The following is a 19,060-nucleotide window of genomic DNA, read 5'->3' as shown; positions in this document are numbered from 1 at the left end:
TCTAGGGGTCCTTCAGCTGCTGTTTGTTGCACATCAGTCATTCAGGTTGCTGTCTGGCTTTATTCTAACTTAGTAAAATAAAGCTCAATGTAGTAAATGTTCATATAACCAATTTTTTTGCTGGGTTGACTTTAAGTGTTGGTGCAGGAGTGTCCCTAAGTAAGTGTTGTTCAAAATAATTCAGCCATCTACCCAAGGGGCAAGAACAGCTGGTTTCAAAGGCACCATGGCCCTTTAAGAGTAGGTGTATGTACAGTCTGGTCCAGACAAAACAAATTACTTGTTGAGCATCAAAGAAGAGAGAGGATATTGAAGCCACCTGTCCTTTGCCCAGTCCAACACTGAAGAAAATCCTTTTTTTAATAGAAATACAACCCTCTTCTTCATTCTGATATCATTTAAAGCTAACAAAGAAGAGCAGACTCAGCTTCTTTTTCTAATTCTTTTTGCGCCTTTTTTTTACCTTTTTTTTTTTTGAGTCTGCTACTGACGATTGGTGTAGGCCTTCCAATAAGACAAAGGCAGCATTCCAGGAGGTTTTGTAAAATAAAGAAGTGAATAATTGCAATTAAATTTCTCTGAAGACTATGCATGTGTTTTGCTTTTATTTAATGTACAATTGTGTTCTAAAAGTGCTATGGCAAATTGTTGCTTTTTTATATAGAATAGCTTCTTGTACATGCTCAGAATGGTATTTGTATGTTACATGTTAAATAGTGCAGTCCTTTGTATAACATCAAGGTGATTGTTTGACAAGTTCCATCTACCTAAAACTCTGGAAACAAGCTGAGAGCAGGGGTGAAGACAATTGTCAATAACTGGTGATGCATTAGGAGATAAAAAAGATATTCCAGTTTGAATTTTCAGAAATAACACTTACTGGAAAGAATGTATTTGATCAGTATACATAAAGCCTCTCCACATCATGTGAACATTTGTTTGTCAGAAGTGTTTTGGTTCTTCAATCAGATAATTCCAAAGTGTTCAAGGAATTCCTTAGTCTGGTTATATGATTACTTCTGAGGATACAGCATGGATTTTGAGGAACCGATTTGGCCATTCTGAGCCAGATCAAGAACAATTTCATAGTTTCTAGGGGAGCAGGGTGTTATTTTTACAAAGATGTCCTGGTTTCATGGAAAATTAGCATTTATCTTAGTTATTCTGGGAGCTGTGGAGAATACAGTAGCTATTCTCCTTTAAAAGCTTTTTGTTTGTAGTAGGCAATTTGGAATTTGGCTAGAATGGTGATGTTAACTTTTAAACAGATCTCCATTCATATACTTTGGAAGTTCATACAGAATTTAGTAATTTTCTTCCTATCAGTGATGTCACTCTTGAACACATTTTAGTAAATCAGGTTGAATTATTCTGCATTCTTGAGATAATATCAACAAAATTTTAGCTTCCAGTAGGAGACATATATTCATGTATCTGTTAATTTAAATAGAAATCAACACCAATATATAAAAATCTATAGCACAAACCAGTGCTGTCAACTAATACACTGAAATTTTAAAAGAGCTGTTGTGTAATTTGGTTATTTTACTAATTTTTCTAGTGGGTTTGTTTTTTTAAATATTTATATTTAATATAGCTGTATGGCTATAGAATATTAATTAAGACTATTCAAACTGATGGCATTTTATCCCTGATTTTCCAGCTAAGACATTTAGGAAATGATGAAGTACACATTGTCTGGTCAGAACATACTCGAGATTATAGAAGAGGAATAATTCCAACAGAATTTGGTGATGTTCTTATAGTTATCTATCCCATGAAAAACCATATGTTCAGTATCCAGATTATGAAAAAGCCTGAGGTAAGGGTTTGTTTTCTTTTGTCTTTCCTTTGTGTGTTTACCATGAACTGAGTTTTGTTTAGAATCTGAGGTTTGAGTGTAATAGATTGACCCAACGAGGTGATGTCTTAAGCATGGACAGTTGCAGTGGTGGTAGGAGGGAACAGCTCAGTGAGTACAGTGCATAGTAAAATAAGTAACTTGAAATTGCAAAGGCCTGATGCTGTAAAGCCTATCTACTAACAGCATAATCTGGAAACAAAGCTAGAATATTCTGCATAGTAATTTAAATGTTACAGTAAACTTGTTGAGCTTTTTTATCAAATTTGATACATAACCAAGGTTGTTAGAATAATGGCCTGTTCCAACTTCCTCCACGTCATATTCCCCTTTTTCCTCTCAAACCTATTTTTTACTTTCTTCTTATTTCTGCACAAGAATTTGGAGATTAATTCACTAAAGCAAAATGACTCAGCCCTTAGGCATAAGAACACACATTCTTTCTAATGACTGTTCTTCAAATGTCAGTGTTGGCCCTGTTCTTAAAGCAGTGGTTTAGGGTTGTGAACTCTAAACTGACTGAGTAAAAGTGGTCATGAGTTTTTATACTACCTAACTTCTGTGTGTGATGTCACTTGCCATGAATTTCTATACTTTGTAAAAATTATTACAAGTAGTCATATTAATCAATGTGGTATGGCAGAAATAGGATTGCCTCATAATGATGATTGCCTCTATCTATTGATAGGAATGAAACAATAATCAGTCTTGTTATTGTTGGATTACTTACATTTTTAACTAATAAGTATATTCTTTTACTATTTTAAATACAAATAGTTGTATTATCGGGAGCATGCAGGTTAAGAAGGAAAGCAAAAACAGCTGAAAACAGGGATTGTTGTTAGTCCAAAAAGAAGTCCTTGTATGTCAAAAGGTGCCTTCCATTAGATTTCAGTATTCTCAAAACTATAGTAAATTACTAATGGGAAAGATAACACAGGGATCTAAAATTCTTTTGCAGCATTTGTTTCCTTTTATCAGGAAGAATATTTAATGTATACTCTGCTCCCTTTGCTGAGCTGATGCACAAATTTTGCTGCTTTTCTCCTGCTTTATGTCAGCAGCTTCAGAACTTATTAACTTGTAAAGGAAATTAAGATACTTAATACTGAACGTTTGTTTTGTTTTGTTTTAATTGCAAAATGATGATGGATTAGAGAGATATGTAATGCCAAAACATAAGATCTATCTGTTCTGTTCACCTAGAACAGGGAGCTAGCTATACTAAATATTGCAGTTTTCTACTGATCTCACAAATAAGGTTTTACAATTAGGCTCCAGAGAGGCAAAACTTTCACCACAGATTTCTTCTGTAAAGGGCTTACAGTGTTTTTGTTCAGATAATGTAAAAAAAAAGAACAGAAGAAAAAAAATAGAAGGTGAAGGTCAATACACCAGTAACTATGATACTTTCACACTGGGTTGGTCCATATAGACATGTTAATAACTACAGCCATGATAAAAAATATATTAGAATTTAAGTAATTATTTATTTTGCTTATTACCATCTATAGTATTATCATCTAGCCTATCAACCTCATAAGCATTATATGCGTGACTTCCTAGGATTTTTGCAGCAAATGTTGGAAATGATCTTTGATGAGACATTAAAATAGTTACTTAATTTTTTTCAAATGCTGTGTTATCTGTTGCCAAGGATATCAAGCAGTTATATGGCTGTATATTTCCAAAGAGAAAAGATCTGACTTGCAACACAATAACTGGTTTGATTATCTAGCAATGAGGAGGGAAAAAAGACATATATTTGAGTGCTCTATTGTTAATGTTGATTGCTAATTGTTATAGCTATGATCTTGTCTTGCTTTATGTTGAACTTCTTAATTTTTTATTCAGGTTCCATTTTTTGGTCCACTCTTTGATGGTGCTATTGTGAATGGAAAAATTCTGCCTATTATGGTTCGTGCAACAGCTATAAATGCAAGCCGTGCATTGAAATCATTAATTCCATTATACCAAAACTTGTATCCTTTCAGTCAAATGGTTTCCAAGGCATATACATTCCCTTGCAGTTCTACAGATCTGATATTCATGGGTTTTTTTATTTTTTTTCAGATTAATATAGGGAAATTTTTTTGTAGTGGTGATGTTGCCTTTAGGGAACTTAAAACCATAGAAGAGCATTCAGATGAAGACCAGATTTTTTAAAATTAAATACACAATAGATGACGTACTGAAAAATTGCCTGTTACTAATGCTTTGTAGCATAGACTTGTCATTTTTTGTTAACAAAATTATTTTAATGACCATTTTGTGAATGGTCTTTCTAAAATAGCAATATCATGCTGTTAATAATCTTTCTTTCCTTAAGATACTAAGTATTTATCCAGTATTAGTGTGATTTAGTTTTATTTTCTAGTTCCAATAATGCTGCCTTCCTTCAAGGTGCAAAATTTATGAAACTTCCATCACACAGATTTTGTTATTCAGCTCAGAACACAAAGTTGATCTCAAAATCATGTTAGTATCTTTGTAAATGTGTCAGAAAAGGCTGCCTCTTTTCTGTGTTTGTTGTTGGAACTGAAATTTTATGTTTTGGAGGAGCTGCTCTTGGAAGGATAGATCTATCAACCATAAATTAAAAAACATAAGGTAAGTCAGTCACGTACACCCCTTTTCCTCACTTTAGATTGAGTTCTGTTAGTTAAATAAACAAGTTAAAATCAACATGTTAGTTAAATCATCAAGAAATTTCTCAATTTCATAAACTGAAAGATAAGTTTAAATTTTGATCCAGAAGAATTCTGTGCTTAATGTCTAACCAAGCTATAAATACTAGTTCTTGTCATGTGATAGATTGTTGCTAAAATACTATTTTTTCTGTGACTGACTGTTAATACTTACAGAGTTTTGGATTAGATATGATGAAATGGATTTAGGGATGAATGATGGATGTGTTTTATGTGATCACATTAAATGATGTTTGTGCCATTTCTGTAGATGACACATGTTGATTCATTGTATTTTCATGTTTGGAAAGGTCCAATCTTTCTGTCATTACTCAAGTAGCTTAGTCAAAGAATTTAAAATATATTATCATTATCATCATCAACCATCAAAAGTGATGGTTTAGAGCATTATATTGATGTATAGCAATGAGCAATTGGAAAACAATTTACTTTGAAAGAGTAAACTACTACTTTGAAATAGTACCAAAAAAACCTCACAGACTTGTATGTTTAAACTTTACAGACTATGAAAGTTTTATTACATTCCTTCAAGATAGGTTGCCAGCTCAATGTTTAGGAATTGGCCAGTTCCATGGAGTTGTGCACTGCATTTTTAATTCAGTTTTCCAAACTGTACTTTTTAATATGCATCAAAGCACAATATGTCATTTATGACATAAAGTGGACTCCATTAAAATGCTGATAATATGTCTCTTTGTATGATTAGCATGATAAGTGGGGAAGCATTATGTGTATTTGATTTTAGATAGCATTGGTTGGTAGATTTCATGTCATCACTTGGTAAGCTTATGAAGTACCAGTTGACTGGACACTGATATTAAAGGGTGGCTTTGTTAAGTCATCAGTGGAATTCTTTTTCCATCTGGCTTGGAGTATCTTATATTTACTGTTCAGCATAATAAACTAAAAGTTAAAATGGAGTTGTGAGAAGTTCTTTAAAAATCTGTTTTCTTGGTGTGAAATTAGGAAAAAACTCTACAAACTTTCCTAGCTTGAATTAGGGTCTGATGGAGTCAGTTGTGTCAACAGAGAACAGCAAAAATGCTAAACTTCAAAGTCTGGCGTAAGTCTCAGTGGCATAAAAACCTCTTGATTAAAAATGTCATGGACATGGTGCTCAGCCCATGGCCAGACTTGAGGTCAAGAAGGAATTTCCCTCACACAAGAATAGCTAGGAGTGGTGGATGTTTCCTGTAACATGGACATGGTCTGTTATCTAGGAACATTTGAAAGTTGAATCTAATTATGTTCCTGTGACAGCAAAGAGTTGAAGACGTCAAGGACTGTCTTTATTGTCTCCTGCTTTTTTTCCTCTGGGATATTTTAGCTATGGCTGCAGCACTTCACTTCTGGCTTTTAAGTTTGTAATACACTAAAGGATGTGAGGAACAGGCATGTTTTATGGTCTGTGGTTAAGTAGCTTTTCTGGAGACACTGCCGGAATTAATGTCTCTTGTGGAAGACAGGATTCACTAATCAAGGTGGCCTTTCCATGTGTTGGAATATTGCTGGAGCAAAGAAAAAGAGAGCTCAGAGTGGTGAAAACAATACATTTGAAAAGGGGGGAAAAAGGGAAGAAAATTGCTATTTTTCAGAAAGTACAGGAAATGGAAAAGTGAATCTGATTATCAGGAATTTCCACAAGTCCAGGACCATAACAGCGTCAGTGAAAGAGAATCCTGAAGTGATGTTCTTGAAACTGATCTTCCTTTACTTACGTATGAATCTCAAATATACTGATCAGTGTTAATTTATTAGGAATTTGGATAATAGTTAATAGATATCCAGTTGAATGTGGATGCCAGGGGCACAAGAGTACTTGAGACTTGTCAAAGAAAACAGATGTCAGGCACTACATTTCTGTATTAGCCTTTCTTTTAACAGTAGTAGACCAGCAGAAATAGTTAATTTAAAAGCCAGCATGAGTGTATGGATGTCTCTGCCTGCAGGTGTGTGCTTTATTTTCTGGTACCATGTAATACTTGGTGAGCACTTTTTTTGCTTACTAGGGAGCTAATGATGTATATGTAGACCAGTGCTTATCCATTTATGAAGAATGTTTATAACACCACACTTGTAGATCTTGTAGTGATGGATCACTGTAAGCTCTTAGTTTAATTAAGACTGTGTTCATTTGCTCCTAATTCCCCATATGGGATGGGGAAAAATTGGTACTGAGTTTGGCCTTCCTACTTCCAAAGAGAGCTTATCTACCCTCTGAGACAGTGCATTTTCTAAGTGCAGACCTGACTGAAAAAATCAGCTGTCATTTGCAATCAGCAGGGATATTCAGTCCTCTTCACGTAACCTGATTGCAACTTTTTCCTTAATGCGCCGGTCTGTTAATCACAGTGTGGCAATGGCAGTATGTGTGAATGCTGTAATAATGGTTGCATGGATACCAGAAATTCTGGTCATCTCCCTCTTACAGTCTTCTCCAACTTGGAGTATGTGTTGTATGGTCTGAAGTAGCTTTCTTAGACTGACATATTCTGTCAATCACCTTCCTCTTTCTGACATTATTTTGACATTTCTGATAGGATACTTAGTAAAGCACTTCAAAGATTTGATTTGTTTAATGATTTTAAAAGGTTTTACCTTCTTTGTGGTTTTATTCTTTGTTCAGGAAACTATATATTTCCATATTGTCATGTTCTAAGATTAAAAATTTACTAAATTTATTAGCAAACATTTGTCATGCATGGCAGGTGTCCTGCTTTTTTTGATTCTTGACACACTCACTGCTGCAGCTGTGTGAAGAGATTATTGCTGTTTTGGGTGGAGTTTTTACAGTGGTGTTTGGCATTTGCTTTAATTTCTCCTTCAAGTATTCTCTCATCGCCCAGTAATTTTTGGTAACCTGGCTGTTTTGTATGAATAGTCCCTCAGGAACAGGTGGCATACATACACATGGAAGCACAAAATACTCGTGGTGTCTTGCTAATGAAGCAGCAGTAACCCCCTCTCTGTCTCACAGCTGATGTGTTTCTTTTCCTTATTGCATTTGCCATTGTCTTAAGAAATGCATGCTTATCTCCTGAGTATGCTCAAGCTGTACATATGCTGGGAAAACTTCTAAAACTCATAAATGAAGGTGTAATAACGGGACTAAATGTTGAGAATTGTTTTCACTATGATGTAGAATAAGAAGGACAATATTTAGGGATTGCTAAATTTGTGGCTTATGTCTCAGACCAAGCACTTTGTCACATTCTGAATTCAGAATCAACCATGTGTGGGAAATGGATCAATACTAAGTATTTGGAACAATAGAAATTGTGGCTCCATATAAAATTTTGTTTGAGCTTCCTGAATAAACAGCAGACGTCAGCCAGATGCCAAGAGGTGCACCTTGACATAGTAGGCACCTTCCGTGATCCAACTTTTTACAATTATTGCCACAAAGCAGGACAAATACTAGAAACCTTGTAAGAGTGAAATTGCAATTGTGAAGAAAATAAGTGTCACTTTTTTCATTGTGCACAAATTCTGGAGTGTTGACAATTATTCCAAACTTTAGATAGTGCAATTCAGAAACTCTGTCTCACATAGTATTCCCCTGTTATAGATGCTACCTAAGACACACAGTAAAAAGCTAAATCCTCTTTAACATCTTTTAAATCTGAAATTTACAGATATTTTAGAATACTTGGAGTATGCATGACTGTTTTATCCTTAAACATATAGTATAATTTTCCCTCCTTTTAATATTGTGCAAAGATTTTGACTTAGTGCCAAGAACTGGCATTTCATTTTTGATTTTTTTTTTGGTCACATGAAACCAATTCATTTAAATAGCAAAAAATAATGCTGCTTTAATTATTCCATCTGAAAATGCTATAGAGTAAATCTTAATAGGAATGATTGGATAAATTAATCTTTATTACCAAAACTGAAAATTTGACTAACTTTATTGATATTGTATGACTAATCAGTTGGTACTTCATGTATCATAGCTAATCTTTTGACAGTTGTCTTCTAGAGAAAGGGAAGGACTTAACCCCATATGGTGTCTGACAAGGCAGTAACTTATTTATGAATAAAGTAATGTCTATGAGTGGTTTGTTAAAAGTTTGCCCTGTATTAGAAGCTGATCACTCAGAAAAAGCTTTTTTTCCTGAGGTGATACTCAACTGCCCCAATAAAGGGTTTTATTAGAACTGGTAGTGTTGCTGTTTGTTGTTCCTGCTTGACCATTTCCTGCCTGAAGATAGAATGGCAGGCCCTGGAAAAGTGAAGAAAGTGTTCTTTATTAATGACATACAGTGAGCAAAGGGTATTCCTCAGACTTCTAGTTACATTTGTGTCACTTAATTAAGAATAGTTGTTGTATTTGAATTTTCAAACTGTAACTTGTAAAGATTTTGAAGATTTCTCACTTGTAGAGCAACACAGAAGTTAAAACTGGATAGCACTGATTTAGGTAGTGCCAGTTTCCCTTTTTCCAGGAAGTTTTCTATCTTAAAGCTGCATGAGCACCTCAAAGGAAAAAAGTTACTAGAGAGGTAGTGCATCAGTGACAACCGTGTATCAAATGGGAGAGGCATAAGGGTTGCTCACTCTCATAGTACTGGTGTAGTGAAAGGAATCATGCATGAAATTATGATTGCTCTTCTAATATTTTCTGGCTGAGAATTTTTTTTTATCTGGCATATGCCAAGAGTCTGGAAGGTTTGCTGTATTTCTGGCAATATGTTTTTGATACAGGACATTTAATAAGATTTTAACATACCTCTTATTCATTTTTTTTTCTTGTCATCACAGGTGAGATGATACCAACATTAAAAATAATGCTTGGTACTCTTTTTTTAAAGTACTTTATATATTTTAATACAAATAATTACAAATTTCGGAATTTCAGTGGATATTTATTCCATTCCTGATGACTGCTGTTGTAGCCTTGTCTGATATGATTTCAAGTAAGAGACATGGATGAGTTTGTCATATGACCCCTGCTGTTTTTTCCAGAAGAAAATGCAGTTATCTATTTTACTGTTTAGCAGTGAAAATTGTTTTCCTAGTTCAAGCAAGCTTCATAAGGTACAGAATATGATGTTCAGACTTCCCTATACTTTGAATTGCTCTGGGTGTTCTCCCAGATCCTAGTTCTGCTGACAACTTATTTGATATTTTAATAATTATAAATGTGATTGATTAATTAAATGCTTGCATACAATGACATAACATTAAAAACTGAAGATTTCCAAGATGTCTAGAAGTATATGGTTGTTTTAATGGACTCTTCAGGTATTTTGGTTTGAAGTGACGTAACAGTTTCTCTGTGCATTATAAGAAATCTCAATATAAGAGTCTTATATCTCTGTATATCTATATAGAGTTCTCTGTGTGTGTGTGTGTGTGTGTGTTTGTGTGTGTGTGTGTGTGTGTCTCTCCCTGTAGGTATGCAATGACTGTAATAGCTATATCTTTACCTTTACTCTACTTTTCCTCTGAAGTAATACATCAAATTAATGCATTTTCCTGTGATTTCACAAGTATTTCTGAACAAAAAGAGGCTGTTGTAAGGAAAATTGCTGGGAAAATACTAGAAAGATGTAATACCAGGTTACTTGTATGACCATGAATAGCCAAAGTACTCAGAATGACAAACTACTAATGCCAAAAAAACAAAATGAACAGTACTTAAGTAACTGCTGCATTTAAGAATGTTCATGTTCAAGATTAGTGTTTTAATATGTTACACAGAAAATTAGTACAGTTTGAAATATCTTATGTAAAGGAATTGGCACAATGGCAATTCAGTGTAATAGCATAATCAACATCATGTTGAAATTTGCCCAATTAAAAAAAAAAAAAAAAAAAAAAGGCTAAATTTAAAAAGAGCTAAGATTCCAAAGCATAAATTGTGGTATTCATGTTCATTAAGTATGGTTTGAAATCCTGTCTTAGGAACATCTTGCCTAACTATATATCTCATGCTGCTCAGTAAATGAGAAGAGTATTGATTGGCATATGCTGCTTGAATCGATCACCTTGACAGCCAGAATTACAGTAATCTGTCAGTATTAATGACTGTCTTTCAAGCCTTGATACCTCTCCTTTGCTTGTCTCATCATGCCTCAGTTCTGTTTGAAGTGCATTTTCTTGAAACCTCTGGTTTTGTCAGGATAGGTACTTTTGTAGGGGTTTTTGTCCCCTGAGTCCAATTTATTGGCTTGATCATGCAATTAGGGTTAAAATGCAACACCAGGGAGCAAAGGTAGGCAGTGTCCTGAGTAACAATTGGATCTCAGAGGTAGTGCAAGCCTGTTCTCAGCTATCATTTATTAGTTACCTGTTGAAATAATAGCATTGTTTTGCAATGAATAATTCCAAAGCATCACTTTAAATGCCTTTGATTTTAGCCACTAGAGACAGCTGATTGAGCCAACATTTGTGATAGGCTTTTAAACTCTTGCCTTAGTGTTTGTCATATAGACACTTCAAATAACTGCTGGTGAAATACTTGCAGATGTGTGTACAAGCTGCTGTGTTTGCTACATTTTCGTGTAGTGAATATAATTCCACAAAATTTCACTTGGTTTTCATGTATTTTTAATGTGAGGAGTAAGTTGAAGTGTGACATTGTATTGTTGATCACAACTCCTTGTGTGTGATCATCCAGACAATTCCTGATCCACTAAGTGGTCCATCCATCAAATCCATGTCTCTCAAATTTAGGAGCTAGGATATCAGTGTCAGGTGCTTTGCACAGATCCAGGTAGATGACATCAGTTACTCTTGGCTAATGTACCAGTTCTGTAACACTGCTACAGAAGGCCACCAAATTTGTGCATGATTTGTCCTTAGGACAGCCGTGTTGGCTGTCTCAAATCACCACCTTATTTCCCAGTGTGTCTCAGTATAGCTCCCAGAAAGATCTGTTCCATGACCTTTGCAGGCATTAAAGTGAAACTGCCCAACCTGAAACACATGTTAAAGGAGAGCAGTTTAAGCACGTGTTTAATAGTCCTGTTGTTATTACAAGATATCTACATCATATTTCAGTCAGCAGTACAGCTTTATTTATTAACTACTTTTCCCTAATGAAATGCATGAGACTCTCTTGAAAGTGGTAAAAGCACAAAATATAAAGTCAGCAAAACTGATTGACTGTAGTAATGTTGTTTTCTACTATTAATTGCACTTACAAAGACCTGAGTGCTCTGTTGATGTTGTAGACACTTATGGAGGAGACTCAAATCTTTTTGTGCTATTTGGAAATATATAGTCTAGATTCTTTTACTTCTATGTTCTTTCATAAATACCCATATGAAGGAGAAATATTGGTTCTACTGATTTCTCAACATAATATGGGTAGGCTTATGGTGGTGGCATTCTGTTTTAGGATAGAAGGAGGGCAGTGAGCTATCCTGAAAAGCAGTGACTGCTTTATCAGTCTCTAGAACTTCTGAGTGGATATGTCAGCACAGATCCCTCGAGGGAAGGGGATTTTTCTTGTTAAAGCATATTTTTAAGGGAGGAAATTTTTGCATGTTGTTAGCTGAAAGTTAGTAGTGGAATCACTTTCATTATAAAATGTGTTTTTAAAATCTATAAAGCTCTTTTTAAAAATAAATTTTGAAGGGAGAAGGCTACAAGTCCTTAAACTGGAATGAAAAGGATAAACTAATCCAATGTTACACAGAGTTGATTGCCTTGTGTGTAACACAAAGTGACAGGTTTTTTGTTAATACCTACTTAACCTTATTAATTAATTAAACATTTTGGGTAAAAACAGCCCTTTGTTAAAATGTTAAGACTCTTGCCCCCTTAAGGTGTTAAAATTCATACAGATTTCTTTGATAGCTCTCAGAAGTCTGTGAATAAAAGCTTAGAGGATTAAACAATTTTTCCTGACATTACTAAGATGTAAAGAAATAATTTTAAAACTATTTGAATCCTGGTTTTACGTTGCAAAAACCAGAACTGTGTATTGGTTTAATCCGTTTCTTTTCATAAATTCACCCTCATAACAGATAAGGGATGTGCGAACAACTTGCAAGGCTTGTATTTTAAAACACTAAAAACCACATATATATAAAAATAAGTATGTGGCGTTCCATATGGTTGATTCTGATATTTAAATTGGTGGGAAGTGTGGGAGATTATTTATAACAACCAAAACGGGCAAAACCTTAATGGTGTTGAGATAGAGTGATGTTTTGGGGTGAATTGAATAAGATATTGGCAAACTGTTTCTGCATCATTCTGCATATGTTAATCAAAACAGTTGGGGCATGCTTTCCAGTGCCAACAGAGGGATTAGAAGGTCAGAGGTACCAAAAAAATAGATTAATAGAAACTAGCACATTGGTTGGCTTCGTCCTCCTACAGGTCTGTATTTCAGTTACTGAAAAAGGGCTGGTATATAACATCTAGCAGTATGTGGAAATATCTAGCTGGAGATGGAATGCACTTCATATGAAAATATTCACCAGTGTCAAAATTATAACAAAAAATATTATCTTTTATTCTGTATTTGCCATGTAGTAGAAAAATGGAATAAGCTAGCATAAAGCAAGGATTAAAAGTTAGTGTTACAGTAATTGGAGTTACCATATGGCAATCCGAAGGATGCGAGTACTAATCATAGCCTGGCCAATCAAATTAATCTCAATATACTTTCTAGACATTGAGAAAATAGTTTAATTGCCGATTAGCTGCAGCTGAATAAATCCATGGGTCGCAAATACATCTATCTCCTTCTGAATGCTTCTCCTCCCAAACACAGAAGAATGCATGCTATTAGAAAATCGTTTAATTTCAGCTTGCTAAACCATAGTTACCATCCATCTGTTCATGCCAATTGTGGAAAAAGGTCAGTTTTCAGCAAAGCCATGCACTTCACAGAAGGTATGTGAAGTGAAATTTCACAGGGGACATGATGGATCCTGATTCCTAGTGATAAACCTTAGGGGCCAGCAGGGTTGGCATATGGTTCAGCATGATATGAAGGCTTGGGTTCCCTGGCTTCACTTCTTTGGCGTGGAACTGATAAAACCTGGCTCTTAAGTATTGTTTCACTGGACACCAATCACGGGCAGCAGGAACTGCCCACTTAACTCTCTGTGGGAAGGAAGGCCAGGCTGTGTTCACAATAGTACCATTGTAGTGCTGCAGACTGCTCTCAACAGCTTGATGGCATTAGGGAGGAGAGCGATTAGCTACTTTGCTAATTGCTGTTCAAAATATTAATAAAAAAGGAAATAACTGAAAATTAGTTTTTGTTTCCTTCATTTAAATGGAAGCCTGACTTAGAGTTTTTAAAATCATTCTTAAAATTGACTTAAGCCCTCCAAAGAGGCTTATAAGTAGATAATCTGCTACTGGTAGTGCAGCAAACCAAGATAAAGAGAAAATATTCTCATCTATAAAATTTTTAAAAGATAGTCGTAAAGTTCATTAAAGTACAGATTGGAATTAATGACAGAATTGCTCATTAGAGAAGTTTCCTTTGTTACTAGTATGGAAAATTAATATATACCTGCATGTGTAGTCTTTTTACTGGACAGTATTTAATATTAATATAATTTTTATTTGTAATTCTGTAGTCTGGAGTGATTTCTTCATGAAAATGCATTTACTGTTTTTCTCATCAATTAATATGCCTATATATGCAGAGAAGGTATTTAAAGTAGAAATTTAAATGCTTGAATGTATGAAAACAGTGAGCTTAAGCATTCATGCTAATACCAGAGAGCAGAGAATTCATTTTGCTTCTGTATTCTTAACACCTATCAATCTTAATTACTTGAGTTAAAACTGATGTAATGCTGGATGTCAGAATGAGGATGAATTCCACTCCCAGCATCAGGAGTTAGTTTGTGGGGTTGCAGTTCCCCTCTGGCCTGTGGTATTCCTCACTTGTTGCAGTCATCACTTCAGCCCAAACCTTAACATCTTTTGTTGGTATGTTTGGTGCAACAGCTTTACTAAATTTCAATTCCATGGCCGGTGGCCCTGTGTGTCCCCTGCTGCCTCCTGCAAACCCACAGCTGCCAGGTGACCGCAGGAGCAGCGCTTCGTCACTCCACAGAGAGCCTAAAGCAGTGGCAGCTGTAGTAGGCTTCAAACAATTAGCACAACATACCTTATGGATTCATTGATTCCCATCTTGGATACATTATTAAGACAAATCCTCCCTTTAAGATGGAGTGTGAGTTCTGCCTGCATATGGGCTTTCAGCATTGTTTTCTTCGCTATTTTGTTTTCATGTCCATAGCCTGTTACTAAAACATGGATGAGTGTAGTATTTTTAAATACTATCATTATTTTTCTAACCACCCAGGCAAAGTTGTGCTGAGGTATTCATCCTTCCCATCCTGGTAGCCATTTGATCTAACTTTTTAATTTCATGCTAAGATGCAGTTCAGGGTTTGTAGAACCAACAATACACTATAAATGGTACCAAAACTGATACTTTCTGCTATACATTTGTATTAGCTCCTGCTATATTTCAAGCAGATAATTCATTGAATGCCCATTCTTCCTCTTACTGCAGAGTAGATTGTATTTAAGTCAAGATTAATGGATAGATTTTGATGTTAAACCCCAGTCTCTGAGCCTTTTGTTCCCCAGAGGCATATAGTGCATTAGTTTAAGCCAATGTGCTGCTTATCATAGATACTCTGACACTGTCTTAAATGACAGTTTACTGTACTTTGTAGCTGCTTACTCTGGTAATAAAATCACTATATTGTGTTCTTGATAATTACAATATTAAATAGAAACTTAATTGGATTACTGCACATTTAGATACAGATAGTTCTTAAGTAATTGTCCACTGTAAAATTTCTGATACTCATTTTTTCTCTCATACAGTGTGTTCTGTCAGAGTCTAAGCTTAATATGTAATTCAGTCACCTTAGATGAAAAAGTGCTGGAAAGACATCTGCAGTGGGATTTTTTGGTGCAAATGAGTATTTTTTATCATACAGGTTTTCACTTGAACCTTTGTTGGTTTTTGAATCCTTCCATAAGATGTTCCTATTTGCCAAAGTCCTTAAAATAAAGTAACTTCTGGGTTCTATGGAGTTGAAGAATTTGATAAGTAGTCCTAATTCAGATATTTTTTTCCCTGGAAATTCTGAGAAGTCTGAGCATAATTTTTGTAATTTTTGCTGCCTAAGCAGATGAGCAGAATTAGAGTTAATTCAGTAAAGTATATTTTCTATTATTATTTTAAAAAGAACCCCAACTTCTTATATAATTAGTTTTTATGTGGTTTATATTCTAAAGAATATACTGAAATTAAAATGTATTTTAAGTTCAGTTCACTTGCACGTTAATTCTACATATCTTTATAAAAAGGACCTTGGTGCACAGTGGTTACATTTTTCATTTCATAATTGAGTGTTTTAAGTGGTTAAGCGTAGTCCAAATTTTATCCAATTCCAGCTTGTGTTAATGGTGCTCCACTCACACTGCCTTAGCACCTGTTATGGATTTTGAGTCATCTGGCAGCCCGTGGGACTTAGATAAAGAAGTACCAGGTGTCCTGCCTGCCTCTTAATTGAGACGCAATGTAAACAATATAGACTTGGCAATATGGTTATAGAAATGGATTAAAGCCCAGCTTTGTCTGCACTGATGAATCACAGCTTTTTCTTCCTAGAAGATGTTATAAACTACTGATGAATTTAGTGAGTTGTAAGATTTTGTAGAACAGCATAAAAGTAAACAATGCATCAAGGATTTTCCTAGAAGGACAGTTTTGCAGAATGTTAAATATGTTGAGTTTTTTAATGAAAATGTAAACATCACTTAGAATTTCTTGCAGTAATTTAGCAATTTTGAAACCACCCACAGTGTAAAAATTAAGATTCTTACATAAATTCAGATAAAGTCAATGCCTAGTCAATATGTAGTCTGTTGGTAAACTAGGCAGAAAGCAATACCATTTACTTGGAAACACTCAATGGCTGCAGCTTTATCTAGCCTACACTTATATGTTGCAGGACTTTTAACCATATAACCATGGAGTAGATATATTGTAAACTATCTCTTTTAACTGTAAGATAAGTAATCTTAAATAAAAGATGTCCTCCAAATGGCAAAAATGCCTGATAACACTTAATTTATCACAGATTTATTTAACTTCAGTAGTATAAAAACTTAAAAGCAATTTTCATTACATTTATTCAAGGGATGATGCAACTATGTTTTGGAAACAAATTGCAATATTTGGAATGATGGAATTCGTTTGTATAAACTTATTTATTATATATTCCCTTATTTTCTTCATGAAGAAATATATCTAAGAAATTGCCTCAAAAAGCCCTTTGCAGTTAAGGTTGAGTTGAAAAATAATGTTATTAAATATGTTAGATAATACATTTTAGGCTTGCTTAAATTCTACAGTGTTGGTCAGTTACTTGTTTTTCATATACACTCTCATTTTATTAGTGAGATATCTATATTAATTTGTAGATTGTAACATGTACATTACTGGTTAAAATTATTTATTTGGGATAATTATAGAGCCCCTTCTTCAGGTTTAAAATGTTTTCTTTCACCAAATGCAACATACTAGTTTACTTTTTAAATACATTCTTAATTTCTCTGAGGTTTATGTTCTATTTTTATGAATAAGAAAATATATTGTTACATTTTTTACAGAACAGCTGTCTTGAAAAAGTGGTTCAGTGTGAAAAACTCACCTTAAAATACTATAAAATTTTAATTCTTTCACCTGCTTAGCAGTATCAAGAACAGTAATTTTTTCTTCTTTTTCATCTAAATAACTTGGGTGAGATATGAAGAGAATGAACTAAATTCTGCCTTGTGAATCATTGGTGTTGTGGCTAAGTCCAGTTAGCTTCTTTCATTTACAACATAGCTCTGTAAACAGATGCACCTAGCTAAATATTTATTTGCCATTTTCAATATTGGCAGTCTTTAAGAAACATAAAATAACCCAGACTGACTTTGAGATATCAAGGTGACTTGAGTAAACAGAAGGTGCAGCTGGAAGAAGAAAACCCATTTTATTTGTATACTGTGCAAACTAGATGTGGAAAGTACTGAAATGCAGTAAGTAGGGAACACCATGATACCACTTCTACATTGTCACTTTTCAGAATATAAGAGAACTTTAACTATTCCTCTCAGTTGATACTGATCACTCACTTACATACAAAATGCTGCTACTTGCAGGGCTTCCAGCACTGGATCAATAGCAGCCCAACTTACATCCTTAACTCTAAGAGCCAACAAAGACTACAAATTGCTGTGACTCAGTGTGAGCTCAGCTGGTTTGACAACCACTGCACAGTCTCTTCTTTTAGAGTGAGATTTCCCAGAAAAAAAATTCTGTTTCTGTGATGTGTGGGGGTTTTGTCTCGTCTTCCTGTGGAAGTCAAATTCTGCTGGGACTAAGTTTTCCTTTCATCTTAAAACCTTGATCCTAACCTGTGCTTGTTATCTTTATAGGGGAGGCCATTCTTCTTTTACACTTTGATGTAAGGAATTGAAATTTACTAGGAAAAATGTGCCAAATAAAATACATTCTTTCATCATTTTAAGTATCTCAAACTGTAGCAATTAATTCTGTGGGGTTTGCACACCCTTCCAGTCCAGAGAGCAAAAAACTTAAAATCTACCAACATATGCTTTTCATTGTGCTTCACTGTTTCTTTTTTACTTTGGTACATAATATCCTAGGAGCATTTTTGTATGTTGACCATACTACAGATTTGGGGGTTTTTCCTGTAAAAAATTATGTGTGTTTCTAAATTTGCTGAGGGGTGAAATGTAATAAAAAAGAGAGTTCCTTTTTATATGGATTTTCTTAAAATATTGTTGATTTCTTTTATGTAAATTGTGTATATATGTAATTAAAAACCTCTTGCAAGTGTCCATTTATCCTACAAGAAAGTATCTCTGGGCATAGAATTTTCATTTTCCAAGTAAGGATGGAGCAGCAGTTCAGCTTCTGCTTGTCTTAAATTATTTTCCAAATGCCTGGCAAACAAAGTCATACTCTCCACAATCATATCAATATATATTGACTTCTTAGATGATTTTGCTAACAGTTGGAACTGCCAGGGATGCAGCTGTACATGTATTTCTGAGAGGAGTTTGTAATTTAACCTGAAAAAAATCCATCTTGCTATTTGGAAATGTGTGTTCTAGCTTTTTCCGTATGAGGTATTTCAAGGCACTCATTAAAACTCCATCTTTTTTTTTCTAGCTCTGGAACCAAAGCATCTACATACCAGTATACAGTTATATCATGGTATACTGCACATGTATACTGCCCATATATACAAATACACAAGTATGAGGAGGGAAGATTTATGAATAAAGCTTTCATAAAAGTGGCTTATTTTGACACTACTGAAATTTTTGTTTGTTTCATAAAATAAGATTTCTTCTTAATCACAGGAAACACACATGCCCATCTACATAGTATAATCATTATGGTACTTTCTTGGGAGAGGAGAGTCCCTGGACAGGAGCTTTCCAGTCCGTGCTTGGGAAATATTTG

The 19,060-nt window shown here is 34.5% G+C and overlaps 1 protein-coding gene across 11 annotated transcripts in view; it reads left to right on the top strand.

Moving 5' to 3' along the window:
• Positions 1-19,060, top strand: part of RALGAPA1 (Ral GTPase activating protein catalytic subunit alpha 1) — a 130,973-nt gene that overhangs the window by 94,079 nt on the left and 17,834 nt on the right. For all 11 annotated transcript variants that reach the window (XM_085580494.1, XM_085580495.1, XM_021542698.4 and 8 more), the window contains 2 exons: positions 1,664-1,822; positions 3,716-3,843. In XM_085580494.1, coding sequence (XP_085436620.1) covers positions 1,664-1,822; positions 3,716-3,843 — 287 coding nt within the window. The remainder of the gene's footprint in view (positions 1-1,663; positions 1,823-3,715; positions 3,844-19,060) is intronic.

The sequence above is a fragment of the Lonchura striata genome, chromosome 5 (genome assembly GCF_050655825.1).
Source record: "Lonchura striata isolate lonStrDom1 chromosome 5, ASM5065582v1, whole genome shotgun sequence".
NCBI classification, from domain to species: Eukaryota; Metazoa; Chordata; class Aves; order Passeriformes; family Estrildidae; genus Lonchura; species Lonchura striata.
The sequence above is the reverse complement of the archived record's forward strand: the minus strand, read 5'-3'. Positions and strand labels throughout refer to the sequence as shown.